This window comes from Eubalaena glacialis, chromosome 9, assembly GCF_028564815.1.
Source record: "Eubalaena glacialis isolate mEubGla1 chromosome 9, mEubGla1.1.hap2.+ XY, whole genome shotgun sequence".
NCBI classification, from domain to species: Eukaryota; Metazoa; Chordata; class Mammalia; order Artiodactyla; family Balaenidae; genus Eubalaena; species Eubalaena glacialis.
Window position 1 is genome coordinate 122,847,214 of NC_083724.1, and position 21,689 is coordinate 122,868,902.

At 37.7% G+C, this 21,689-nt stretch overlaps 1 protein-coding gene across 7 annotated transcripts in view; it reads left to right on the forward strand.

Annotated features, from left to right (window-relative positions):
• Positions 1-14,918, forward strand: part of NEK1 (NIMA related kinase 1) — a 227,791-nt gene extending 212,873 nt beyond the window's left edge. For all 7 annotated transcript variants that reach the window (XM_061200799.1, XM_061200802.1, XM_061200796.1 and 4 more), the window contains one exon: positions 13,748-14,918. In XM_061200799.1, the coding sequence (XP_061056782.1) occupies positions 13,748-13,761 (14 nt within the window). In that variant the 3' untranslated portion in view covers positions 13,762-14,918. The remainder of the gene's footprint in view (positions 1-13,747) is intronic.
• Positions 14,919-21,689: the final 6,771 nt, after the last annotated feature.

Below are 21,689 nucleotides of genomic sequence, written 5' to 3' on the forward strand. Positions count from 1 at the left end.
GCAGTATAAATTTTCATAAAATTTATTTATATTCCATCTCGTTCCCCCAGAAAAGGTTTAACTACATTATATATAGTACAATGTATATATATGTGTGTGTGTGTGTGTGTGTGTATACACACACACACACAGAACAAACTGAAATTAAGTTAGAAACAAGTGTTTGGGAAAGTCAACATATCAGGCAAATGAATACCTCAGGCAAATGAGTGCAAGCAATATAATATTAAGCCAAGTTGAAGTAGGAACAGAAAGTTCATGGTCAAAGTGTCTCTACAATTTGGGAAAATAATTCACAAATTTGGTGCTGAGATTTGTAGCAAAGCAGGAAACCTAACTAATTACTTGAGACAAAATATGTTCGTTACTCAGAGGACAGCTCTTTTTGGTATTGAAACAAAGGAAAAATGTCCAGTGATTCTTTTAAAAAGGGGACTATGATACAGTGTTCCTCAAACTCGGGTAACATGTGGAGTCCTCTAAAGGGGAAAATACTTTGTCAGACTCCAAGAATCTAAGTTCATAGACCTCAGTGAAAAACTCAAGTCTTAGTCTTTGCAAATGTCTGTCAGTTGTGTTTATTACTATAAAACATGGGTTTTTTTTATATATATAAAAAATATTTTTATCAAAATGAATATATAAAATATAAACGTTATCTGGAACTTGTATATTCCTGATTCAATTGAAATCTTGGACACCATTTTATAAAACAGTCCTGTTACGGCCAGAAAACATTCTCAGTAACTTTTACAATATTTGGATTTCATAGGAGCCTTTCTCATAATATGGCATGTGGAAGTTAATGGCATGAGGCCAGAAAAATGATTGCATTTGAGTGGATCTGTGGAGAGTATCAGACTAGCTCTGTTCATACTCAGACTGCGTCCTTCAGGCAGTTCTCACAAGTATCGTTTCAAGATGCTTTTCATAAGTAGTCAGCAACAGTGTGCTTGGGAGTTAGTGTTGCTTGACAGGTTTTGGAAAACTTGCCCCTTCCATGGAGAAAAAGCACAGTCAGCTGAGCCACGAGGTAGAATTGACACCGTCCTGTGACAGCTGAGTGGTTTCAGAAGGACACATGCCTACACAGAAGGCCATTCCCCTGCAAAGCACCACCAATCATGCCGGCTAATGCACTCCTCAAGAAGCAGTACCAGGTTTTCTCTACCACACAAATGAAAGGGCACGAGGACCCCGAGTTCTGGATCATAAAGCCTGCAGTAATTCCTTTAGCCTGGAAAAAAATGTAAAGCAGCTAAACGTGTCAACTCACTAAGCTGGTTGTAAAATGTATATTGAATTCTCTAAATCAGCCATCCCCAACTTTTATGGCGCCAGGGACCGGTTTCATGGAAGACAGTTTTTCCACAGAGTGGGGAGTGGGGTGGGAATTGTTTGGGATGGTTCAAGCCTGTTACATTTATTGTGCACTTTATTTCTGTTATTATTACATTGTAATATATGATGAAATAATTATACAGCTCACCATAATGCAGAATCAGTGGGAGGCCTGAGCTTGTTTTCCTGCAACTAGATGGTCCCATCTGGGGGTGATGGGAGACAGCGGCACCCGAAGTGTGTTGCTTATGTCCAGTCTACCCCATTAGTTGCAGCTTAATTGTCACTTGCCACTCACTGATAGGGTTTTGATATGAGTCTGCAAGCAAGGGATTTATTATGGTCTCTGTACAGTCAAACCTCTCTGCTAAGGATAATCTGTATTTGCAGCCACTCCCCAGTGCTAGCATCACTGCCTCAGCTCCACCTCAGATCATCAGGCATTAGATTCCCATAAGGAGTGCACGACCTAGATCCCTTGCGTGCACAGTTCACAGTAGGGTTCGCATTCCTGTGAGAATCTAATGCCACCGCTGATCTGACAGGAGGCGGAGCTCAGGTGGTAATGTGAGCTATGGGGAGCGGCTGTAAATACAGATGGAGCTTCACTGGCCCACCGCTCACCTCCTGCTGTGCGGCCCGGTTCCTAACAGGCCATGGACCGGTACCTGTCTGTGGCCTGGGGGTTGGGACCCCTGCTCTAAATAAATTAACTTGCTGTTTTGTATTGTTCATCATATGACACTTAAATGTTAGACAGTGATTGGATTTAGAATAACTATTTTAAAGTCCTTTTTTTTTAAATGAAGGTCATGCATTTATTCTTTTTTTACTGAAGTATAGTTGATTTACAATACTATATTAGTTTCAGGTGTACAGCATAGTGATTCAGTATTTTTACAGGTTATACTCCATTAAAAGTTATTAGAAGATAATGGCTATAATTCCCTTGCTGTACAATATATCCTTGTTTCTTATATATTTTATACAGAGTAGCTTGTATCTCTTAATCCCATGCCCCTAATTTGCCCCTCCCCCCTTCCCTTTCCCCTTTGGTAACCACTAGTTTGTTTACTGTATCTGTGAGTCTGTTTCTTTTTTGCATGTATATTCATTTGTATTATTTTTAAAGATTCCAAAGTAAGTGGTATCATGCACTATTAGACTTTCTCTGTGTGACTACTTTCACTAAGCATAATATTCTCTAGGTCCATCCGCATTGCTGCAAATGGCAGGATTTCATTCTTTTTTATGGCTGAGTAATATTCCATTGTATATATGTACCACATCGTCTTTATCCATTCATCTGTTGATGGACGTTTAGTTTGCTTCCATATCTTGACTATTGTAAATAATGCTGCTATGAACATTGGGGTGCATGTATCTTTTTTGAATCAGTGTTTCTGTTTTTTTCAGGATATATACCCAAGAATAGAATACTGGATCATATGGTAGTTCTATTTTTAGTTTTTTTCCATAATGACTGCACCAATTTACATTCCCACCAACAGTGTACAAGGGTTCCATTTTCTCCACATCCTCTCCAACATTTGTTATTTGTAGGCTTTTTGGTGATGGCAGGTGATGAGGTGATATCTCATTTTGATTTGCATTTCTCTAATAATTAGTGACGTTGGACATCTTTTCATGTGTGTTAGCCATCTGTATGTCTTTGGAAAATGTCTAGTCAGGACTTCTGCCCATTTATTTCTTTATTTATTTGTTTTTTAATTTATGGCTGCATTGTGTCTTAGTTGTGGCACACGGGGGTCTTCATTGAGGTGTGTGGGATCTTCCATTGCGGCGCAGGCTCTTTCTTGTGGCATGCAGGCTTCTCTCTAGTTGTGGCACACAGACTCCAGAGTGCACGGGCTCTGTAGTTTGCGGCACATGGGCTCTCTCATTGGGGCACACGAGCTCAGTAGGTGTGGTGCACGGGCTTAGTTGCCCCATGGCATATGGGATCTTAGTTCCCTGACCAGGTATCAAACCCACGTCCCCTGCATTGGAAGGCAAATTCTTTAGCACTGGACTACCAGGGAACTCCCTCTTCTGCCCATTTTTGATTAGGTTGTTTTTTGGTTTTGGTTTTGGGTTTGTTTTATATTGAGTTGTATGAGCTGTTTATATACTTTGGATATTAATCCCTTATTAGTCATATCATTTGCAATATTTTCTCCCATTCCAAAGGTTGTGTTTTTGTTTTGCTGGTGGTTTCCTTTTGCTGTGCAAAAAGCTTCTAAGTTTAATTAGGTCCATTGGTTTATTTTTGCTTTTATTTCTTTTGCCTTAGGAGATGGATCCAAAAAATTATTGCTATGATTTATGTCAGGAGTGCTCTGTGTTCTCTTCTATGAGTCTTACGGTTTCAGGTTTAACATTTAGGTTTTTAATCCATTTTGAGTTTATTTTTGTATATGGTGTGAGGAAATGTTCTAATCTCATTCTTTTACATGCAGCTGTCCAATTTTCCCAGCACTACTCCTTGAAGAGAATGTCTTTCTCCATTATATGTTCTTACCTCCTTTGTCATAGATTAATTGACCATAGATGTGTGGGTTTGTTTTTGGGCTCTCTGTTCTGTTACATTGATCTATATGTCTGTTTTTGTGCCAACACCACACTGTTTTGATTACTGTAACTTTGTAGTAGACAGTAAGTCCCCTACATATGAGTGAGTTCTGTTCTGAGAGCGCATTCGTAAGTCCAATTTGTTCATAAGTCCAACAAAGTTAGCCTAGGTACCCAAATAACACAGTCGGTTATATAGTACTGTACCGCAATAGGTTTATAATACTTTTCACACAAATAATATGTAAAAAACAAAGAAACACAAAAAATAAAGTATTTTTAATCTTACAGTACAGTACCTTGAAAACTACAGTAGTCCAGTACAACAGCTGCATCCAGGGGCTGGCATCGAGTGAACAGGCAAGAAGAGCTACTAACTGGAGGAGGGAGAGGAGGTGGGAGATGGCAGAGCTGAAGGATCATCAGCAATAGGAGACAGAGGGCAAGCTGCAGTTTCACTCAACGCCTGACGCTGTTGGCACAGGTTCTGGTTCCTTGCTGGATTCAGTTCTATCTACCCTCTTAAAAAAACGATCCAATGATGTCTGTGTAGTAGCTCTTTTTTTCTCATCATAGATGACATGGTAGCACTGGATTGCATTCTGAACGGCTGCTTTAACCTTTGTGTACCATTCTATGTTTGGGTCCTGAGCCTCAGAGACTAACAGTGCTTCCTCAAATAAAGAAAATCCCCTTGCCATTTATTGTGTCGTGAATCTCTTCGGTTCTTCAGTTACTTCTTCTTCCTCTTGTAGCTCCACTCTCTCAATTATTTTCACTTTTCTTTCCATCGTTATCACTTGGCACTTCTTAGCCATACCAGCTACACACCGCTGCCTTTACGTGTGCTTCCTGGGCTTGAAATAAAGATACTGTGTTACTGTACTCTATACAGTACTGTACAGTAACATACACAAAAGCACAACCACTTGTAGAGGATGCATGCATGTGACAGTGTACACCAGACATGTGAACTAACTTATGTGATTGGACATGAGAACGCACGTTTGCATCTTTGAAAGTTTGCAACTTGAATGTTCGTATGTAGGGGACTTACTGTAGTCTGAAGTCTGGGAGGGAGATAGCCTCCAGCTTTGTTTTTTTTTTTCCTCAAGATTGCTTTGGCAATTCAGGGTCTTTTGTGGTTCCATATGAATTTTTGGATTATTTGTTCTAGTTCTGGGGAAAATGTCATGGGTATTTTGATAGGGATTGCATTAAATCTGTAGACTGCTTTGGCTAGTATGCCATTTAACAATAGTAGTTCTTCCAATCCAAGATCACAGGATATCTTTCTATTTCTTTGTATTATCTTAAGTTTCCTTCATGACTATTTTACAGTTTTCAGTGTATAGGTCGTTCACCTCCTTGGTCAAGTTTATTCCTATGTATTTTATTCTTTTTGATGTGATTTTAAACAGGATTTTTTTTTCTCTTTCTGATGATTCCTTATTAGTGTATAGAAAAGCAACAGATTTCTATGTGTTAATCTTGTATCCTGCAACTTTGCTGAATTCATTTATTAGTTCTAATAGTTTTGGGGGGGAGACTAGGGTTTTCTTATATAAAGTATCATGTCATCTGCAAGAAGTGATAGTTTTACTTCTTCCCTTCCAATTTGGATGCCTTTTATTTCTTTTTCTTGTCTGATTGCTGTGGCTAGGGCTTCTAACACTATGTAAATAGAAGTGGCAAGAGTGGACATCCTTGTCTAGATCCTGAATATACAGGAAAAGCTTTCAGCTTTTCACTGTTGAGTGTGATATTAGCTGTGGGTTTGTCATAAATGGCCCTTATTATGTTGAGATGTGTTCCCTTTATACATACTTTGATGGAAATTTTTATCATGAATGGATGTTGAATTTTCTCAAATGCTTTCTGCACCTATTGAGATGATCATGTGATTTTTTTATGCTTCCCTTTGTTAATGTGGTGCTGTCACATTCATAGATTTGCAAATGTTGAACCATCCTTGCATCCTGAGAATGAATCCAACATGATCGTAGTGTATGATCCTTTTTATATATTTTTGGATTTGGTTTGCTAATATTTTGTTGAGGAGTTTTGCATCTATATTCATCAAAGAGATTGGCCTGTAACTTTCTTTTCTTGTAGTGCCTTTGTCTGGTTTTGGTATCAGGGTAATGGTGGCATCATAGAATAAAGTTGGGAGCATCCCATCCTCTTTAATTTTTTGGAATAGTTTGTGAAGGATAGCTATTATTTCTTTATATGTTTGGTAGAATTTCCCTGTGAAGCCCTCTGGTCCTGGACTTTTGTTGGCTGGGAGGTTTTCTTTATTACAAATTCAATTTCACTACTAGTGATTGATCTGTTCAAATTGTTTCTTCTTGATTCAGTCTTGGCAGATTGTGTGTTGCTAGAAATTTGTCCATTTCTTCTGTCCAATTTGTTGGCGTATAACTGTTCATAGTATTATGATTTTTTGTTACCTCTGTGGTATTGGTTGTTATTTCTTCACTTTCATTTTGTTTATTTGGGTCCTCTTTTTTTTTCTTTGTGAGCCTGGCTAAAGGTTTATCAACTTTGTTTATCTTATTAAAAATCAACTCTTAGTTTCATTAATCTTTTCTATCCTTTTTTTTTTTTTTTGGTCTCTATTTTATTTATTTCCTTTATGTTTTTTCCTACCTTCTGCTGACTTTGGGCTTTGTTTGTACTTCTTTTTCTAGTTCCTTTAGGTGGTAGTTTAGGTTGTGTTTTTGAAGTTTTTCCTATTTCTTGAGGAAGGCCTGTATCCCTATGAACTTTCCTCTTAGAACTGCTTTTGCTGCATCCAGAAGGTTTTGGAATGTTGTGTTTTTATTTTCATTTGTCTTGAGGTGTTTTCTGATTTCCTCTTTGATTTCTTCATCGACCCATTGGGTTTTTAGTAGCATAGTGTTTGGTCTTCATGTGTTTGTTCTTTTCCCTGTTTTCTTTCTGTAATTGATATATGGCTTGATATAATTTCTATCCTCCTAAATTTGTTGGAACTTGTTTTGTGGCCTAGCATGTGATCTATCCTGGAGAATGTTCCACGTGCACTTGAAAAGAATATGTACTCTGCTGTTTTTGGATGTAAAGTCCTATAGAGATCTGTTAAGACCAACTAGTCTATTGAGCTATTTAAGACCACTGTTGCCTATTGACTTTCTGTCTGGATGATCTGTCCATTGATGTAAGTGGGGTGTTAAAGTCCCCTACTGTTATTGTAGCATTGTCAATTTCTCCCTTTACGTCTGTTAGTTTTTGCTTTGTATATTTAGGTGCTCCTATATTGGGTGCGTGTATGTTAACTAATGTAATATCCTCTTCTTGTATTGATCCATTTATTGTTATAGTGTCTTTCTTTATCTTTCTTTATGGCCTTTGTTTTAAAGTCTATTTTTGTCTGATATATGTATTGCTACCCCCACTTTCTTATCATTTCCATTTGCATGAAATGTCTTTTTCCATCCCCTCACTTTCAATCTGTGTTTGCTTTTAGCCCTGAAGTGAGTCTCTTGTAGGCAGCATATTGAAGGGCCTTGGTTTTTGGGGTTTTTTAAAATCTAATCAGCTACCCTATGTGTTTTGATGAGAGCATTTAATCCATTGATATTTAAAGTACTTAATTGATAGGTATGTACTTACTGCCATTTCTTACTGTTTTCTGGCTGTTGTAGTTCTTCTCTGTTAATTTCTTCCCTTATGGTTTGATGATTTTCTTTAGTGGTATGCTTTGTTTCTTTCTTTTTGATTTTTGTGTATCTATTGTAGGGTTTGATTTGTGGTTACCATGGGAGTTATATATGTTGGCATGTTGACCTGTAATTATATCTACTTGTTTTAAACTGCTAGTCATTTAAGTTCAAATGTATTCCAAAAGAGCTACATTTTTTACTCCATCTCCCACATTTTGTGTTTTTTATGTCATATTCATGCTTATCCCTTAACTGTTCATTGTAATTATCGTTGCTTTTAACATTTTTTTTGTCTTTCAACCTGTGTACTGGCTTAAGTGGTTGATCGTCAATCCTTACTATATATTTGCCTTTCCTAGTGGGATTTTCCCTTTCTTATATGTTTTTACTTCTTTTGCATTTAGAGGAGACAGTTCAACATTCTTATTAGAGTCAGTTTAGTATTGCTGTACTTGTTTAATTTTTGCTTGTCGGAGAAATTCTTTCTCTCTCCTTCTATTCTAAATGATAATCTTTCTGAGTAGAGTGTCCTGGGTTGCAAGTTTTTCCCTTTCAGCACTTTGAATATATATTGCCACTCCCTTCTGGCCTGCAAAGTTTCTGCAGAGAATTCGGCTGATAGCCTTATGGGGGTTCCCTTTTATATAACTCTTTGTTTTTCTCTTGCTGCCTTTAGAATCCTCTCTTTATCTTTAACTTTTGCCATTTTAATTATGATAGGTCTTTGTGTGGGTCCGTTTGGGTTCATCTTGTTTGGAACCTCTGTGCTTCCTGTACCTGGATATCTATATTCTTCTACAGGTTTGGGAATTTTTCAGCCATAATTTCCTCAAATACATTTTTGATCCCCTTCTCTCTGTCTTCTCCTTCTGGGACCCCTATAATGTGAATGTTGGAACACCTAATGCTATCTCAAAGATCTCTTAAACAAATTTTTTTAAATGAAAGCAATTTTTCTTTCTCTTGTTCTGATTGGGTGGTTTCCATTGTTCAGTTATATCTTCCAGATCACTTGTGCAGTCTTCTGTATCACTTAGTGATTCATTTCCCTATAGTGTGTTTTTATTTCAGCTGTTGTATTATTCATTTCTCATTGGCCCTTTTCTATATTTTCTAGTTCTTCATTAAAATGTTCAGTGTTTAGATCAATTCTTTTCCCTAATTCAGTTAACATTTTCTTTACTAATGTTCTGAATTTTTTATCTGGAAAATTATTTATTTCTGTTTCATTATTTATCCAGAGTTTTCTCTTACTCTTTGAATTGAGAGCAGTTCCTCTGCCTTTTCTTTCTTTTTTTTTTCTATTTTTTAATTTTTTATTGAGTGTAGTTGATTTACATTGTTTTAATTTCTGCTGTACAGCAAAGTGGTTCAGTTATACATATATATATATATATATATATATATATATATATATACACATTCTTTTTTTATATTCTTTTCCATTATGGTTTATCCCTGGATATTGAATATAGTTCCCTGTGCTGTACAGTAGGACCCTGTCGTTTATCCATTCTATATATAATAGTTTGCATCTGCTGACCCAAAATTCCTAATCCATCCCTCCTCACCACCCCATCTTGGCAACCACATGGCTGTTCTCTATGTCTGTGAGTCTGTTTCTGTTTTGTGGATAAGTTCATGTGTGTCATATTTTAGATTCCACATATAAGTGATATCATATGGTACCACTTGAGTAAGTGCCAACAGTGGCACCTGCTACCCCACCCGGCTCTGCCTCAGGCCTGGGTCACCTCTGTGTCCCAAGGTTCAGTCTCTTCCCCAGTCCTGGCTGCCCCAGTTCCAGTGCTACACTGTGGTTTGGAGTGAATGGGGCTGGAGAATTGGCTCTGCTCGGGCTGGGGTTGTGTGATGAGGTGGTCCCAGGAAGAGCCTCAGCCGTTAGAGCACACCTCTCTCTGCCCTGCCTCTGGGGCCAACACTCGAGCTCCTCACGACTGGACTCCAGGCTTCTCCAGCCCTTGTATTTGTCACAGCATCTTCCAGCCAGCCAACAGGGCTTGTGTCCTCTGTCTAGGACCCCATGACTGGGACACCCAGTCTATGGCTTGACCCACTTACTCCCCAAGGCAAGTGTCCATCGCTGCAACCTCCCTTTTCCTCTGAGTCCCCTCCTAGGGGCACAGGTCACGACCCAATCTCTCTTCTTCCCATCATACCAGATTCTCTGAGATCTTTCTTACAGCCTTGGTTGTACAGCAATCCGGCTAGTTTCCAGTTCGTTTTCAGTGAGAATTGTTCCACATGTGGATGTATTTTTAATGTGTTCCTGGTGGGGGTGATGGTGAGCTCCACATCCTCTTACTCTGCCATCTTGATCTCTCCCTTTAGAGTCCTTCTTATTGAAATTCTTATACTGCAGATCTAGCTGTCTTTCCCCAGACTGTCGTCTTTTAGGCCACATCTTAGGAGATAACAATAAAACCATGTCATCTGCATATGGTGCTTAGACACTTTTATTTTCTGTGTTGGTGGGGGGTAATGAGGGAGGGAATGAATAACGATATCTAGTACACCCAATAGTGGTATCAGGGGCATTAAGTTAGAAGTTAAAAAGATTTTCTACAACACATTTCTGTTTTATTTAATCAGAAATTATGTGAGTCCTCAAAAGACAGCCTGAACTATTCAACTCCCCCAACTGTCACAATGCAGGTTTGGTAACCATCTGTAGTATACAACACCCCCATACTGTCACAGTGCAGGTGTGGTAAGCACCTACAGTATACAACACCCCCATACTGTCACAGTGCAGGTGTGGTAACCACCTACAGTATACAACACCCCCATACTGTCACAGTGCAGGTGTGGTAACCACCTACAGTATACAACACCCCCATACTGTCACAGTGCAGGTGTGGTAACCACCTACAGTATACAACACCCCCATACTGTCACAGTGCAGGTGTGGTAACCACCTACAGTATACAACACCCCCATACTGTCACAGTGCAGGTGTGGTAACCACCTACAGTATACAACACCCCCATACTGTCACAGTGCTGGTGTGGTAACCACCTACAGTATACAACACCCCCATACTGTCACAGTGCAGGTGTGGTAACCACCTACAGTATACAACACCCCCATACTGTCACAGTGCAGGTGTGGTAACCACCTACAGTATACAACACCCCCATACTGTCACAGTGCAGGTGTGGTAAGAACCTACAGTATACAACACCCCCATACTGTCACAGTGCAGGTGTGGTAAGCACCTACAGTATACAACACCCCCATACTGTCACAGTGCAGTTGTGGTAACCACCTACAGTATACAACACCCCCATACTGTCACAGTGCAGGTGTGGTAAGCACCTACAGTATACAACACCTGGACTGTCACTGTGCAGATGTGGTAACCACCTACTCTATACAACTCCCTCATATCGTCACATTGCAGATTTGCTAAGTGCCTACAGGTGTAGCGATTGGTAAAATTAATGTCACTTAGTCTTTAGCTAGGTACTAGCTAGGCTAGAGTCAGAGATCAAATAGAGATAGTACAATGTGTGAACTGCTTTATATTATTCCTAAAAAATTTATTCTTTAAGGAGAGGAGGAGCCAAGTGTAGACAGTGATAGAATGGCAAAGGCCAGCAGCAGGTCCTCGTGTAGAACATTGATCTTAGGAGTCCAAGCTTGTAAACGTCTAAGAAGGAAACAAAGACCTTCCTTCTACATTTATTTTAGATAGAATATTGTGCTATTTATGTGATGAGATTCTGTACACCAGTTATAGTGAAGGAATGAAATTTTCATCTATCACTTGGATAAGCCCCACCAATATGATGAGTTGAATAAGTAGTACATGATACCATTTATATAATATTTAAAAGCAATTTTATTTAAATGTGCATATATGTAATAAAAATTAAAAGCCATGGGAAGGAAGGGCACACATCAATTTCAGGATACTGATAACACCCCTCAGCAGGAGGAGAAGGCAGTAAGATGGGAAAAGGATGCTCTCTCTCTTTAATGTGTTTTTCTTGAATCAGTTATCCAAACCAGTGTGGCCAAAAGTTAACTTTTACTAATTCTAGATATTAGGTACCTGTGTGTTCATTAGTTTATTCTCTGTACTTTTCTGTTTGAAACAGTTTGTCATTGTAAAAAAAATAAGTAAATTATAGTACACAGCAATAAGTGTAACACTGAAAGCAAAAAAATATGTTGCATAAAGTGATGGTCCAGCTATATTGGAAGAAATAAAAGTGTCAGGATAATTCTTCCCAGGGGAGAGGACGTCAGAGCTGGATTTTGAAAGATAAGTGAGGATTTATCCCCCAAGGCATATGTCTACTTGTACATAGAGGGGTGCCAGCTGTTGTACTACAGGAACTGTAAGCTCTTCAGTGTTACTAGAGCATATATTATGGGGACAGCTGGGGAAGATGGGCAATGGAAGTAGACAAGGCTAGAAGTACTTAAAAGGCCAGATCCTGAAGGGCACTGCAGTCCACATAAGGAGCACAGGTTCTGTCGTGAGCCTGTGGGGAGCTCGTGAGGGGTTTCAAGCAGTGCAGTGATTAGAGATGACACTTCGATTTTAACGGACGAGCTCTTTCTGGAGTGTGAAGATAGTGACTGTTATGTAAGGTTAAATTAAGCAGTCTGTTTAAGTCACTCCACAGTGTTTTTCTAGACTAATGAAAAATTGGAGATAACTAGAATATCTATAAATACAAATGGTTAATTTAAATACACCATATCTGTAAAGAAAATACTACACAGCCATTGAAACTGACATGGAATATATCTATGATTTATTCATTTACAACATTTTATTGTAAAATTCTTATCATATGAAAATGTTGAAAAAACTTCAGTTACCACCCGTATGCCCACCATCTAGAGTCTTCCATTAACATTTTATAATCTTGCTTTATCACTTATTTGTCCGTCTTTCCATCCATTATGTGTTTTAAAGGGAAAAACTCGAGTCTCAGAACTGCATCTTGTAATTTTTCTTTTTTCACACACACACACTGTATTTTATTTTTACAAGAGATAAATAGACTGACACCAAGCATTGTACATGGATGACCACAACAAAAGCAACAATGATTGCAATTACCAAACATGAAACACACTCATACTATGTCATAGTATTGACATTCAGTCCAGTAATCCTCCACTGTAACAGCTCCTTTACTTTGCAGTGAAAATTGATTTGTATATTCTTTGCCTCTGAGTCCTTGTGGGATTTTTTTTTTTAATTCAAACAGAAAGTCACAAAAATTATACTCATCCTCATCAGTTCACTCAGTCCCATGTAATTAATTTTTTTTTTCATCTTGATCTTTTGTTAGCGCTTTTATGAGTTCATCAGTTTTTCATTAGAGTTCTGAAAATGCTTATTCATTCAGTTCAGCAGTACAGTCAGTTACCAGAAACCTGTACTTGTCAGAGTCTTTTCCATGAATTTCTTGAAGATGAGACCCTTTTATAGGAACATATTTGCAAAAGCATCAGAGTACACCCAGAACTGTCTGTAAATGACAAAAGACTTAAAAATGACCACGGTTAAAGATTTGATGAAAGTTCATAATAATGCAGTTGACAAGAAAATTAGTTATTTCTGAGATACACATTTTAAAGTAATAACTAAGATTATGACTTATAACATTATACCAGAACATATAAGATTTTTAGAAATTTCATGTAATGTCTGAAACATTTATATTAACATATTTCCATACAAATAACCCAATGAAAGTTTAGATTCTTCCATTAACATTTTATAATCTTGCTTTATCACTTATTTGTCCATCTTTCCATCCATTATGTGTTTTAAAGGGAAAAACTCGAGTCTCAGAACTGCATCTTGTTGTAATTTTTTAAAACATATTTGGGTATGCATAGGTAAGCAATCTGGGAAGATTTATATAAAACTATTAGCTTTGGTTGTCTTTGGCTGATAGGTGATTTTTGCTTCCCAGTTAATTCTTTATTGTACTGTATGAATATTTTACATTGAGTGTGTGATATTGTAATAACAACTACCTTTAAAACTACAGTAAGGCTCTTTTCCTTTAGTGTGACAGAGAATGAGTTTTTTACTAAGTAAATACATAGAGCTTGATTTGCAATGAGTGAATTAAATTTTTTTCTTTTTTGTACAGATAATGATGAATAATCCTCAGAACATTCTTTAATCCTCAATGGAATGAAAGCATTTAAACTTTGGCTCATCAGAATAACAAGCTTCAGTGGGAAATGTAGCGATTTTTTATAAATGAAATATTAGATTTAAAATGGGCATACTGATTGCATGAAAATGATGGAGAAACATGCCATTTTTCAATCAAGATTCTAGTTTTTTATCTATTTTATTTTGTTGAGTTCTATAGTCATCTCCTACAGAATATATACTTTATTAAATGTTCCAACCAAAGTGTAAGACACAGTGATCCAGACTGGACTTAATGGCTTTGAAGAAGATGTACCATGCAGCAAGGTAATTTTTACTTTCAGCAAATGTCTTTAAGTTGAAAGAATAACTTCTGTTGTGAAAGACTTGCCTTTGCTTTTTCAATTACGCATTTAAGCATGACCCTTTCTTCTGTCTACTTGTTTTCATGGCCAGCAATTCTGGATTAAATAACCTTGTCAAGGGCTCTATTTAAATCTTAACATTTTGAAGATGGAACTTTTAGCCTTAAAGTTTATATTCTCAGTCGTTTTTCAACCAGTGTGTCTCCTGAACTAGCTGAATGGAAACAGGCTATAAAAACAGTCTTAGAAGTCATTGAAAAATTTGATTACGAAAGAATAGCAAAAATATATTCCCTAATATTTAAAAAGTTGGTTAATTACTTTTGTTTCTTTTTGAGGACCAGAACAAGGAAGACTATATCTAAAAATTAGTCTGTGAATTTTAACATTGATCTAGCATATAGCATAAAGTTGCCCTTTTGGTTTTCAGCTTCCTCTCATGCATGTGCTTTTTAATTGAGATTCAAAAGGAGAAAGGAATCATTTTTATTTTGACAATGTGACAGTTTTGGTAACTAGTATTGCAAAGGGGGGAAATGTTTACCTTTTCAATACCATTATGAGAAGATTTTGTTAGGTCATTAAGACAATGGTCACACAGCTTCAGTTGCAATATGCCAGGTATTACATCATTAGAGATGTCTGAAGTCCAGATGCTTTTAGTAATAAAAGCAGAATTTTGGAAACTCTGAGAACAAAGAAGCCTTATTGGCATAATCTGTAGTTTGAACAGTAAAATCATATGTTGCAGCACTATCAGTAGTATGCTGAATTAATTATGTATATTATTTCTAACATCCAAAGCTAAATACTTGATTTTTATATGTTTGTTTATTTTATGATATTACTATTAAATTTTTACTATCTACCTGAAGTACACTATTGGTTGTCTTTTATTTATTAGCACTGTTATTAATAGAATGCTTTTACAGAGAGCTGAGAATACTTTTGATTATTTTACCTGAACATTTTATTTTCTTTTTCAGTAGAAGAATATTTGAATTCTGTACTTTAATTCTCTACAGTCCTAAATGATGATAATGATTTGTGGGAGTGAGTATTTTTAAATTCTTAACCTAGAAATGCAAGTAGGAGTATAACACACTAGAAAGAATTGTTTAGCCATATTTCAAAAGATGTCATCTATATAAGAATAGGGGTGACAAATAGGATATGTGCCATCTTCAGTCAATTGGTAGTGAGTGGCTCTGGGGTGTTATTATGGAAAGGTTGTCTGTGCCAGTGGTAAAGAGGGTTTTTATTGTTCAGTAAGGTCTGTTGTAGGTATTGGAGGAGGAATGTGGAAGCATCTGTAGATTCATAGAATGTTAGAGCAAGCGAGGGCTATCAGGATAATTTAGTATTATCTACATTTCTCAGGCGAGGGCACTGAGTTGTCACATGAGTGAATTCACTTGTGTAGATGGCCAGGGTCAGACCAGTTCCTGGCCTTACCCTGTGCTATTACTTCCACATTCTTTTAAAATTTATCTCCTCTAGAGAGTGAAAAGGAATAGATTTAATAGGAAAAGGTACATTTAGCATTAATGCATTAAGAATTCTGCAGAGGTGTTCTGTTTCTGGGAATAGCACACTATTCTAATTTACCTCGCTATTGAAAACAACTTATAAATGTTAAATAAAGTTGGCTTTTTATCCATAAATTAGCACATACTCTACCCTTTATCACTTCATTGATGGATCTTTCAAGATTGCTTGTGTATGTGTGTGTTTAATATATACTTGAAAACAGAAGAGGTAAGAAGATGAATTGCAAGGCCATCACTTTGGAGAAAGCCTCAACCCAGAGATGAGAGGAATATTGGAGAGAAAATAAGCACTTTTGACTGGAGCATATGTCCAGTGCCTCTCACTTGGGTAGAGTGGGCTCACGGAGCAAAGGTGCAAAAGGTAAGGCCAAGCATCCACCACACTGGAGAATCGTGTAGGAAACCCTGTGTCAAGGTGAGACTCCAGAAGGCTACATCCTCACAATCAGGGAGAACCCCAAACACAGGGACTGTCAGAAGAGAAGAGGACCAAAAATCCCCTGGAAGTTGTAGCCACAAACCAGCCATCAACTGGTTTTGTATCTTGAGCAACAAAACCTGGGTGGGTCGGGGAATTTAGACTCAAACATAATTTAAGGTGGGTCCCTATTGGTAGTGCCTCGTGAACCCAGCAGAAGCCATTCCAGTGCCTCTCTGAAGGAAGGCACATTTCTTTTGTGTCTTGAAAAGCACCATAAATAAAATTTTAAGAGCAATGATAAACACAGAGTTAAAGATACAATAGTACACAAGAAATCAAGACAATGTAAGTGGGAAATAGCAGGAACAGGATATGCACAGACTTTAGATTTGGAATTATCAGAAATGTGTTATAAAGCAACTATATTTACTGTGTTTAAAGCTAAAAAGTGATGTAGATTTGAAGAACCAAATAGAATTCATTTACATGAAAAATGCAATAACCAAAATTTAAAAACCAAGTGGACATACTTGGCAGCACACTGTATGTGGCAGGGAAGAGAATTAACAAACTGGAAGAAATTATCCATAATAAAGCACACAGAGAGAAAAAGTCGTAAAGTATACAAGAGAAGGAAAGAGATTCAGTGGGAACATCTAACGTATGTTTGATTGGAGTCCTAGAAAAAAAGAAAGGGGTAAAGTTATTCATAGAGATAAAGGCTGAGAATTTTTCTAAACTGTTGGAAGACTCCAGTCCACAGATTGCAGATGCATAGTGAATTTCAAGCAGGATAAAGTAAGAGAAAAGCATGCCTGGTGTCTTCAAAGTAAAACTGTGTAACATCAAAGACAAAAAAAAAAATCTTAAAAGAAGTTGAAGATAAAAAAGGCATACTACCTTCAAAGGAATGTTAAAGACTGACAGTTGGTGTTTCAACAGTAGTAGTGAAATACTGAAATGGTATCTGTAATGTGCTGAAAGAAAATAATTGTCATTCCAATTACATACGTAGTAAAAATGTCTCATGGGTGGATAAAAATGAATTCTGACTCCCACTGCTGGCCATGAAGAAGTAAAAGAGAGGGGATTTACCTTCCCACCTTTAACAACTCAAACACTGGACAAAATACATGAAGCAATGCTTCTCAGACAGTGGGAGACAGACAACAAAGGGAAACATATGCGGTAAACCATGTGATTGCCCAAGTTTACTGCATAGAAATAGCATGGACGTCAGGGGAGCAATAAAAAACCCAGGGTTCTTCCTAAATTGAGGATATAGAAGTTAGAATTTAGAGAGGTGAAAGCAGCCATAATTTGCACTGCAGAGTTCCAGAAAGCAGAGAGCTGCACAGAGGGGCTAGAAAATCTCCAAATATTTGTGAACTAAACACATCTTTTTTTAATTGAAGTATTTTTGATTTGCAATATTGTGTTAGTTTCTGGTGTACAGCAAAATGATTTAGATATGTTTCAGGGATGGAAAAAGATATTTCATGCAAATGGAAATGACAAGAAAGTGGGGTAGCAATACTCATATCAGACAAAATGGACTTTAAAACAAAGGCCATAAAGATAAAGGACACTACATAATGATAAATGGATAGATACAAGAAGATATTACATTTATTAACATACATGCACCCAATATAGGAGAGGCTAAAAACATAAAACAAATACTAACATACATAAAGAGAGAAATTGACAGGAATACAAAAGTAGTATTAATAGTAGGAGACGTTAACACCCCACTGACATCAGTGGACAGAGCTTCCAGACAGAAAATCAATTAGGCAACAGAGATCCTAAATGAAACAATGGAACAGTTAGACTTAATTGATATTTTCAAGACATTGCATCCAAAAACAGTAGAATGCACATTCTTTTCAAGTGCACATGGAATATTCTCTAGGATAGACAACATACTAGGACACAGAACAAGCCTCAACAAATTTAAGAGGATAGAAATCATTTCAATAATCTGTTTTGACCACAACAGCATGAAACTAGAAATCAACCACAGAAAGAGAAACAAGAAAAAAACAATTACATGGAGACTAAACAATATGCTAGTTAAAAACCCAGTGGGTCAATGATGAAATCAAAGAGGAAACTTTAAAATACCTTGAGACAATGATAACACAACTATACAAAAATCTATGGGATGCAGCAAAAACAGTCCTAAGAGGGAAGTTCATAGCAATAGAGGCCTTCCTCAAAAACAGGAAAAATTCCAAATAACCTAAAAGAAAAAGAACAAATGAAACCTAAAGTCACAGAAGGAGGGAAATAATAAAGATCAGAGAGGAAATAAAATAGAGATTAAAGAAACAATTGAAGGGCTTCCCTTGTGGCACAGTGGTTGAGAATCTGCCTGCTAATGCAGGGGACACAGGTTCGAGCCCTGGTCTGGGAAGATCCCACATGCCACGGAGCAACTGGGCCCGTGAGCCGCAACTACTGAGCCTGCGCGTCTGGAGCCTGTGCTCCACAACAAGAGAGGCCACGATAGTGAGAGGCCTGTGCACCGCGATGAAGAGTGGCCCCCGCTTGCCACAGCTAGAGAAAGCCCTCACACAGAAACGAAGACCCAACAGAGCCAAAAATAAATTAATTAATTAATTAATAAAAAAAAAAGAAACAATTGAAAATATCAGTAAAACCAAGAGCTGGTTTTTTGAAAGGATAAACAAAATTAACAAACCTCTGGCCAGGCTCACCAAGAAGAAAAGAGAGAGGATCGAAATAAAATAAGAAATGAAATAGAAGAAATAATAACTGATACCACAGAGATACAAAAAAACATAAGAATACTACAAATAGTTATATGCCAACAAATTGGACAACCTAGAAGAAATGGACTAATTTCTAGAAACATACAACCTAAGACCAAATCAAGAAGAAACAGACAGTTTGAACAGATGGATCACTGGTAGTGAAATTGAATTTGTAATTTAAAAAACTGCCGGCAAAAAAAGTCCAGAACCAGGCAGCTTCACAGGGACTTCTAGCACACATATAAAGAAGATCTAATACCTATCCTTCTCAAACTATTCCAAAAAGTTGAAGAGGACAGGACACTCCCAAATTCATTTACAAAGCCACCATTATCCAGATACCAAACCAGACAAAGACACTCCAAGTGAGGAAAATGACAGGCCAATCTCTTTGATGAATATACATGCAAAAATCCTCAACAAAATATTAGCTAACCAAATCCAAAAATATATAAAAAGATCATACACCATGGTGAAGTTGGATTTATTCCAGGGATGCAAGGATGGTTCAACATTTGTAAATCAACAAATGTGATAGCACCACATTAACAAAGGGAAGCAACCTGGCTCTTTGGTGGGGCTAATGGCGGACTCTGAGAGGGCTCATGCCAAGGATTACTTCCCAGAACTTCTGCCAGTGTCCTTGTCCCCGCAGTGAACCAGAACCACCCCCCACCTCTGCAGGAGGCCCTCCAACACTTGCAGCCGTGTGGGTGACAGGGTCTTGGTGCTCCGGCCGGGTGTCAGGCCTGTGCCTTTGAGGTGGGAGAGCCGAGATCAGGACATTGGTCCACCAGAGACCTCCCGGCTCCACGTAATATCAAACTGTGAAGTTCTCCCAAAGATCTCCATCTCAACGCTAAGACCCCAGCTCCACTCAACGACCAGCAAGCTACAGTGCTGGACACTCTATGCCAAACAACTAGCAAGACAGGAATACAACCCCACCCATTAGCGGAGAGGCTGCCTAAATCATAATAAGTTCACAGACACCCCAAAACACACCACCAGATGCGGTCCTGCTCACCAGAAAGACAAGATCCAGCCTCATCCACCAGAACACAGGCAACAGTCCCCTCCACCAGTAACCCTAGACAACCCACTGAACCAAACTTAGCCACTGGGGGCAGACACCAAAAACAACGGGAACTACGAACCTGCAGCCTGCGAAAAGGAGACCCCAAACACAGTAAGTTAAGGAAAATGAGAAGACAGAGAAATACGCAGCAGATGAAGGAGCAAGGTAAAAAACCCACCGGACCAAACAAATGAAGAGGAAATAGGCAGTCTACCTGAAAAAGAATTCAGAGTAATGATAGTAAAGATGATCCAAAATCTTGTAAATAGAGTGGAGAAAATGCAAGAAACGTTTGACAAGGACCTAGAAGAACTAAAGAGCAAACAAACAATGATGAACAACACAATAAATGGAATTTAAAAATTCTCCAGAAGGAAACAATAGCAGAATAACTGAGGCAGAAGAATGGATAAGTAACCTGGAAGATAAAATAGTGGAAATAACTACCACAGAACAAAATAAAGAAAAAAGAATGAAAAGAATTGAGGACAGTCCCGGAGACCTCTGGGACAACATTAAACACACTAACATTCGAATTATAGGGGTCCCAGAAAAAGAAGGAGAAAAGAAAGGGACTGAGAAAATACTTGAAGAGATTATAGTTGAACACTTCCCTAATATGGGAAAGGAAGTAGTCCGTCAAGTCCAGGAAGTGCAGAGAGACCCAGACAGGATAAATCCAAGGAGAAACATGCCAAGACACATATTAATCAAACTACCAAATATTAAAAACAAAGAAAAACTATTAAAAGCAGCAAGGGAAAAACAACAAATTACATACAAGGGAATCCCCATAAGGTTAACAGCTGATCATTCAGCAGAAACTCTGCAAGCCAGAAGGGAGTGGCAGGACATATTTAAAGTGATGAAAGGGAAGAAGCTACAACCAAGATTACCCAGCAAGGATCTCAATTCAGATTCGACAGAGAAATTAAAACCTTTATAGACAAGCAAAAGCTAAGAGAATTCAGCACCACCAAACCAGCTTTACAGCAAATGCTAAAGGAACTTCTCTAGGCAGGAAACACAAGAGAAGGAAAAGACCTACAAAAACAAACCCAAAACAATTAAGAAAATGGTAATAGGAACACACATATCGATAACTACCTTAAATGTAAATGGATTAAATGCTCCAACCAAAAGACGTAGACTGGCTGAATGGATACAAAAACAAGACCCGTATATATGCTGTCTACAAGAGACCTACTTCAGACCTAGGGAACATACAGACTGAAAGTGAGGCAATGGAAAAAGATATTCCATGAAAATGGAAATCAAAAGAAAGCTGAAGTAGCAATTCTCATATCAGACAAAATAGACTCTAAAACAAAGACTATTACAACAGACAAGGACACTACATAATGATCAAGGGATCAATCCAAGAAGAAGATATAACAATTGTAAATATTTATGCACCCAACATAGGAGCACCTCAATACATAAGGCAAATGCTAACAGCCATAAAAGGGGAAATTGACAGTAACACAATCATAGCAGGGGACTTTAACACCCCAATTTCACCAATGGACAGATCATCCATAATGAAAATAAATAAGGAAACACAAGCTTTAAATGATACATTAAACAAGATGGACTTAATTTATATTTATAGGACATTCCATCCAAAAACAACAGAATACACTTTCTTCTCAAGTGCTCATGGAACATTCTCCAGGATAGATCATATCTTGGGTCACAAATCAAGCCTTGGTAAATTTAAGAAAATTGAAATCATATCAA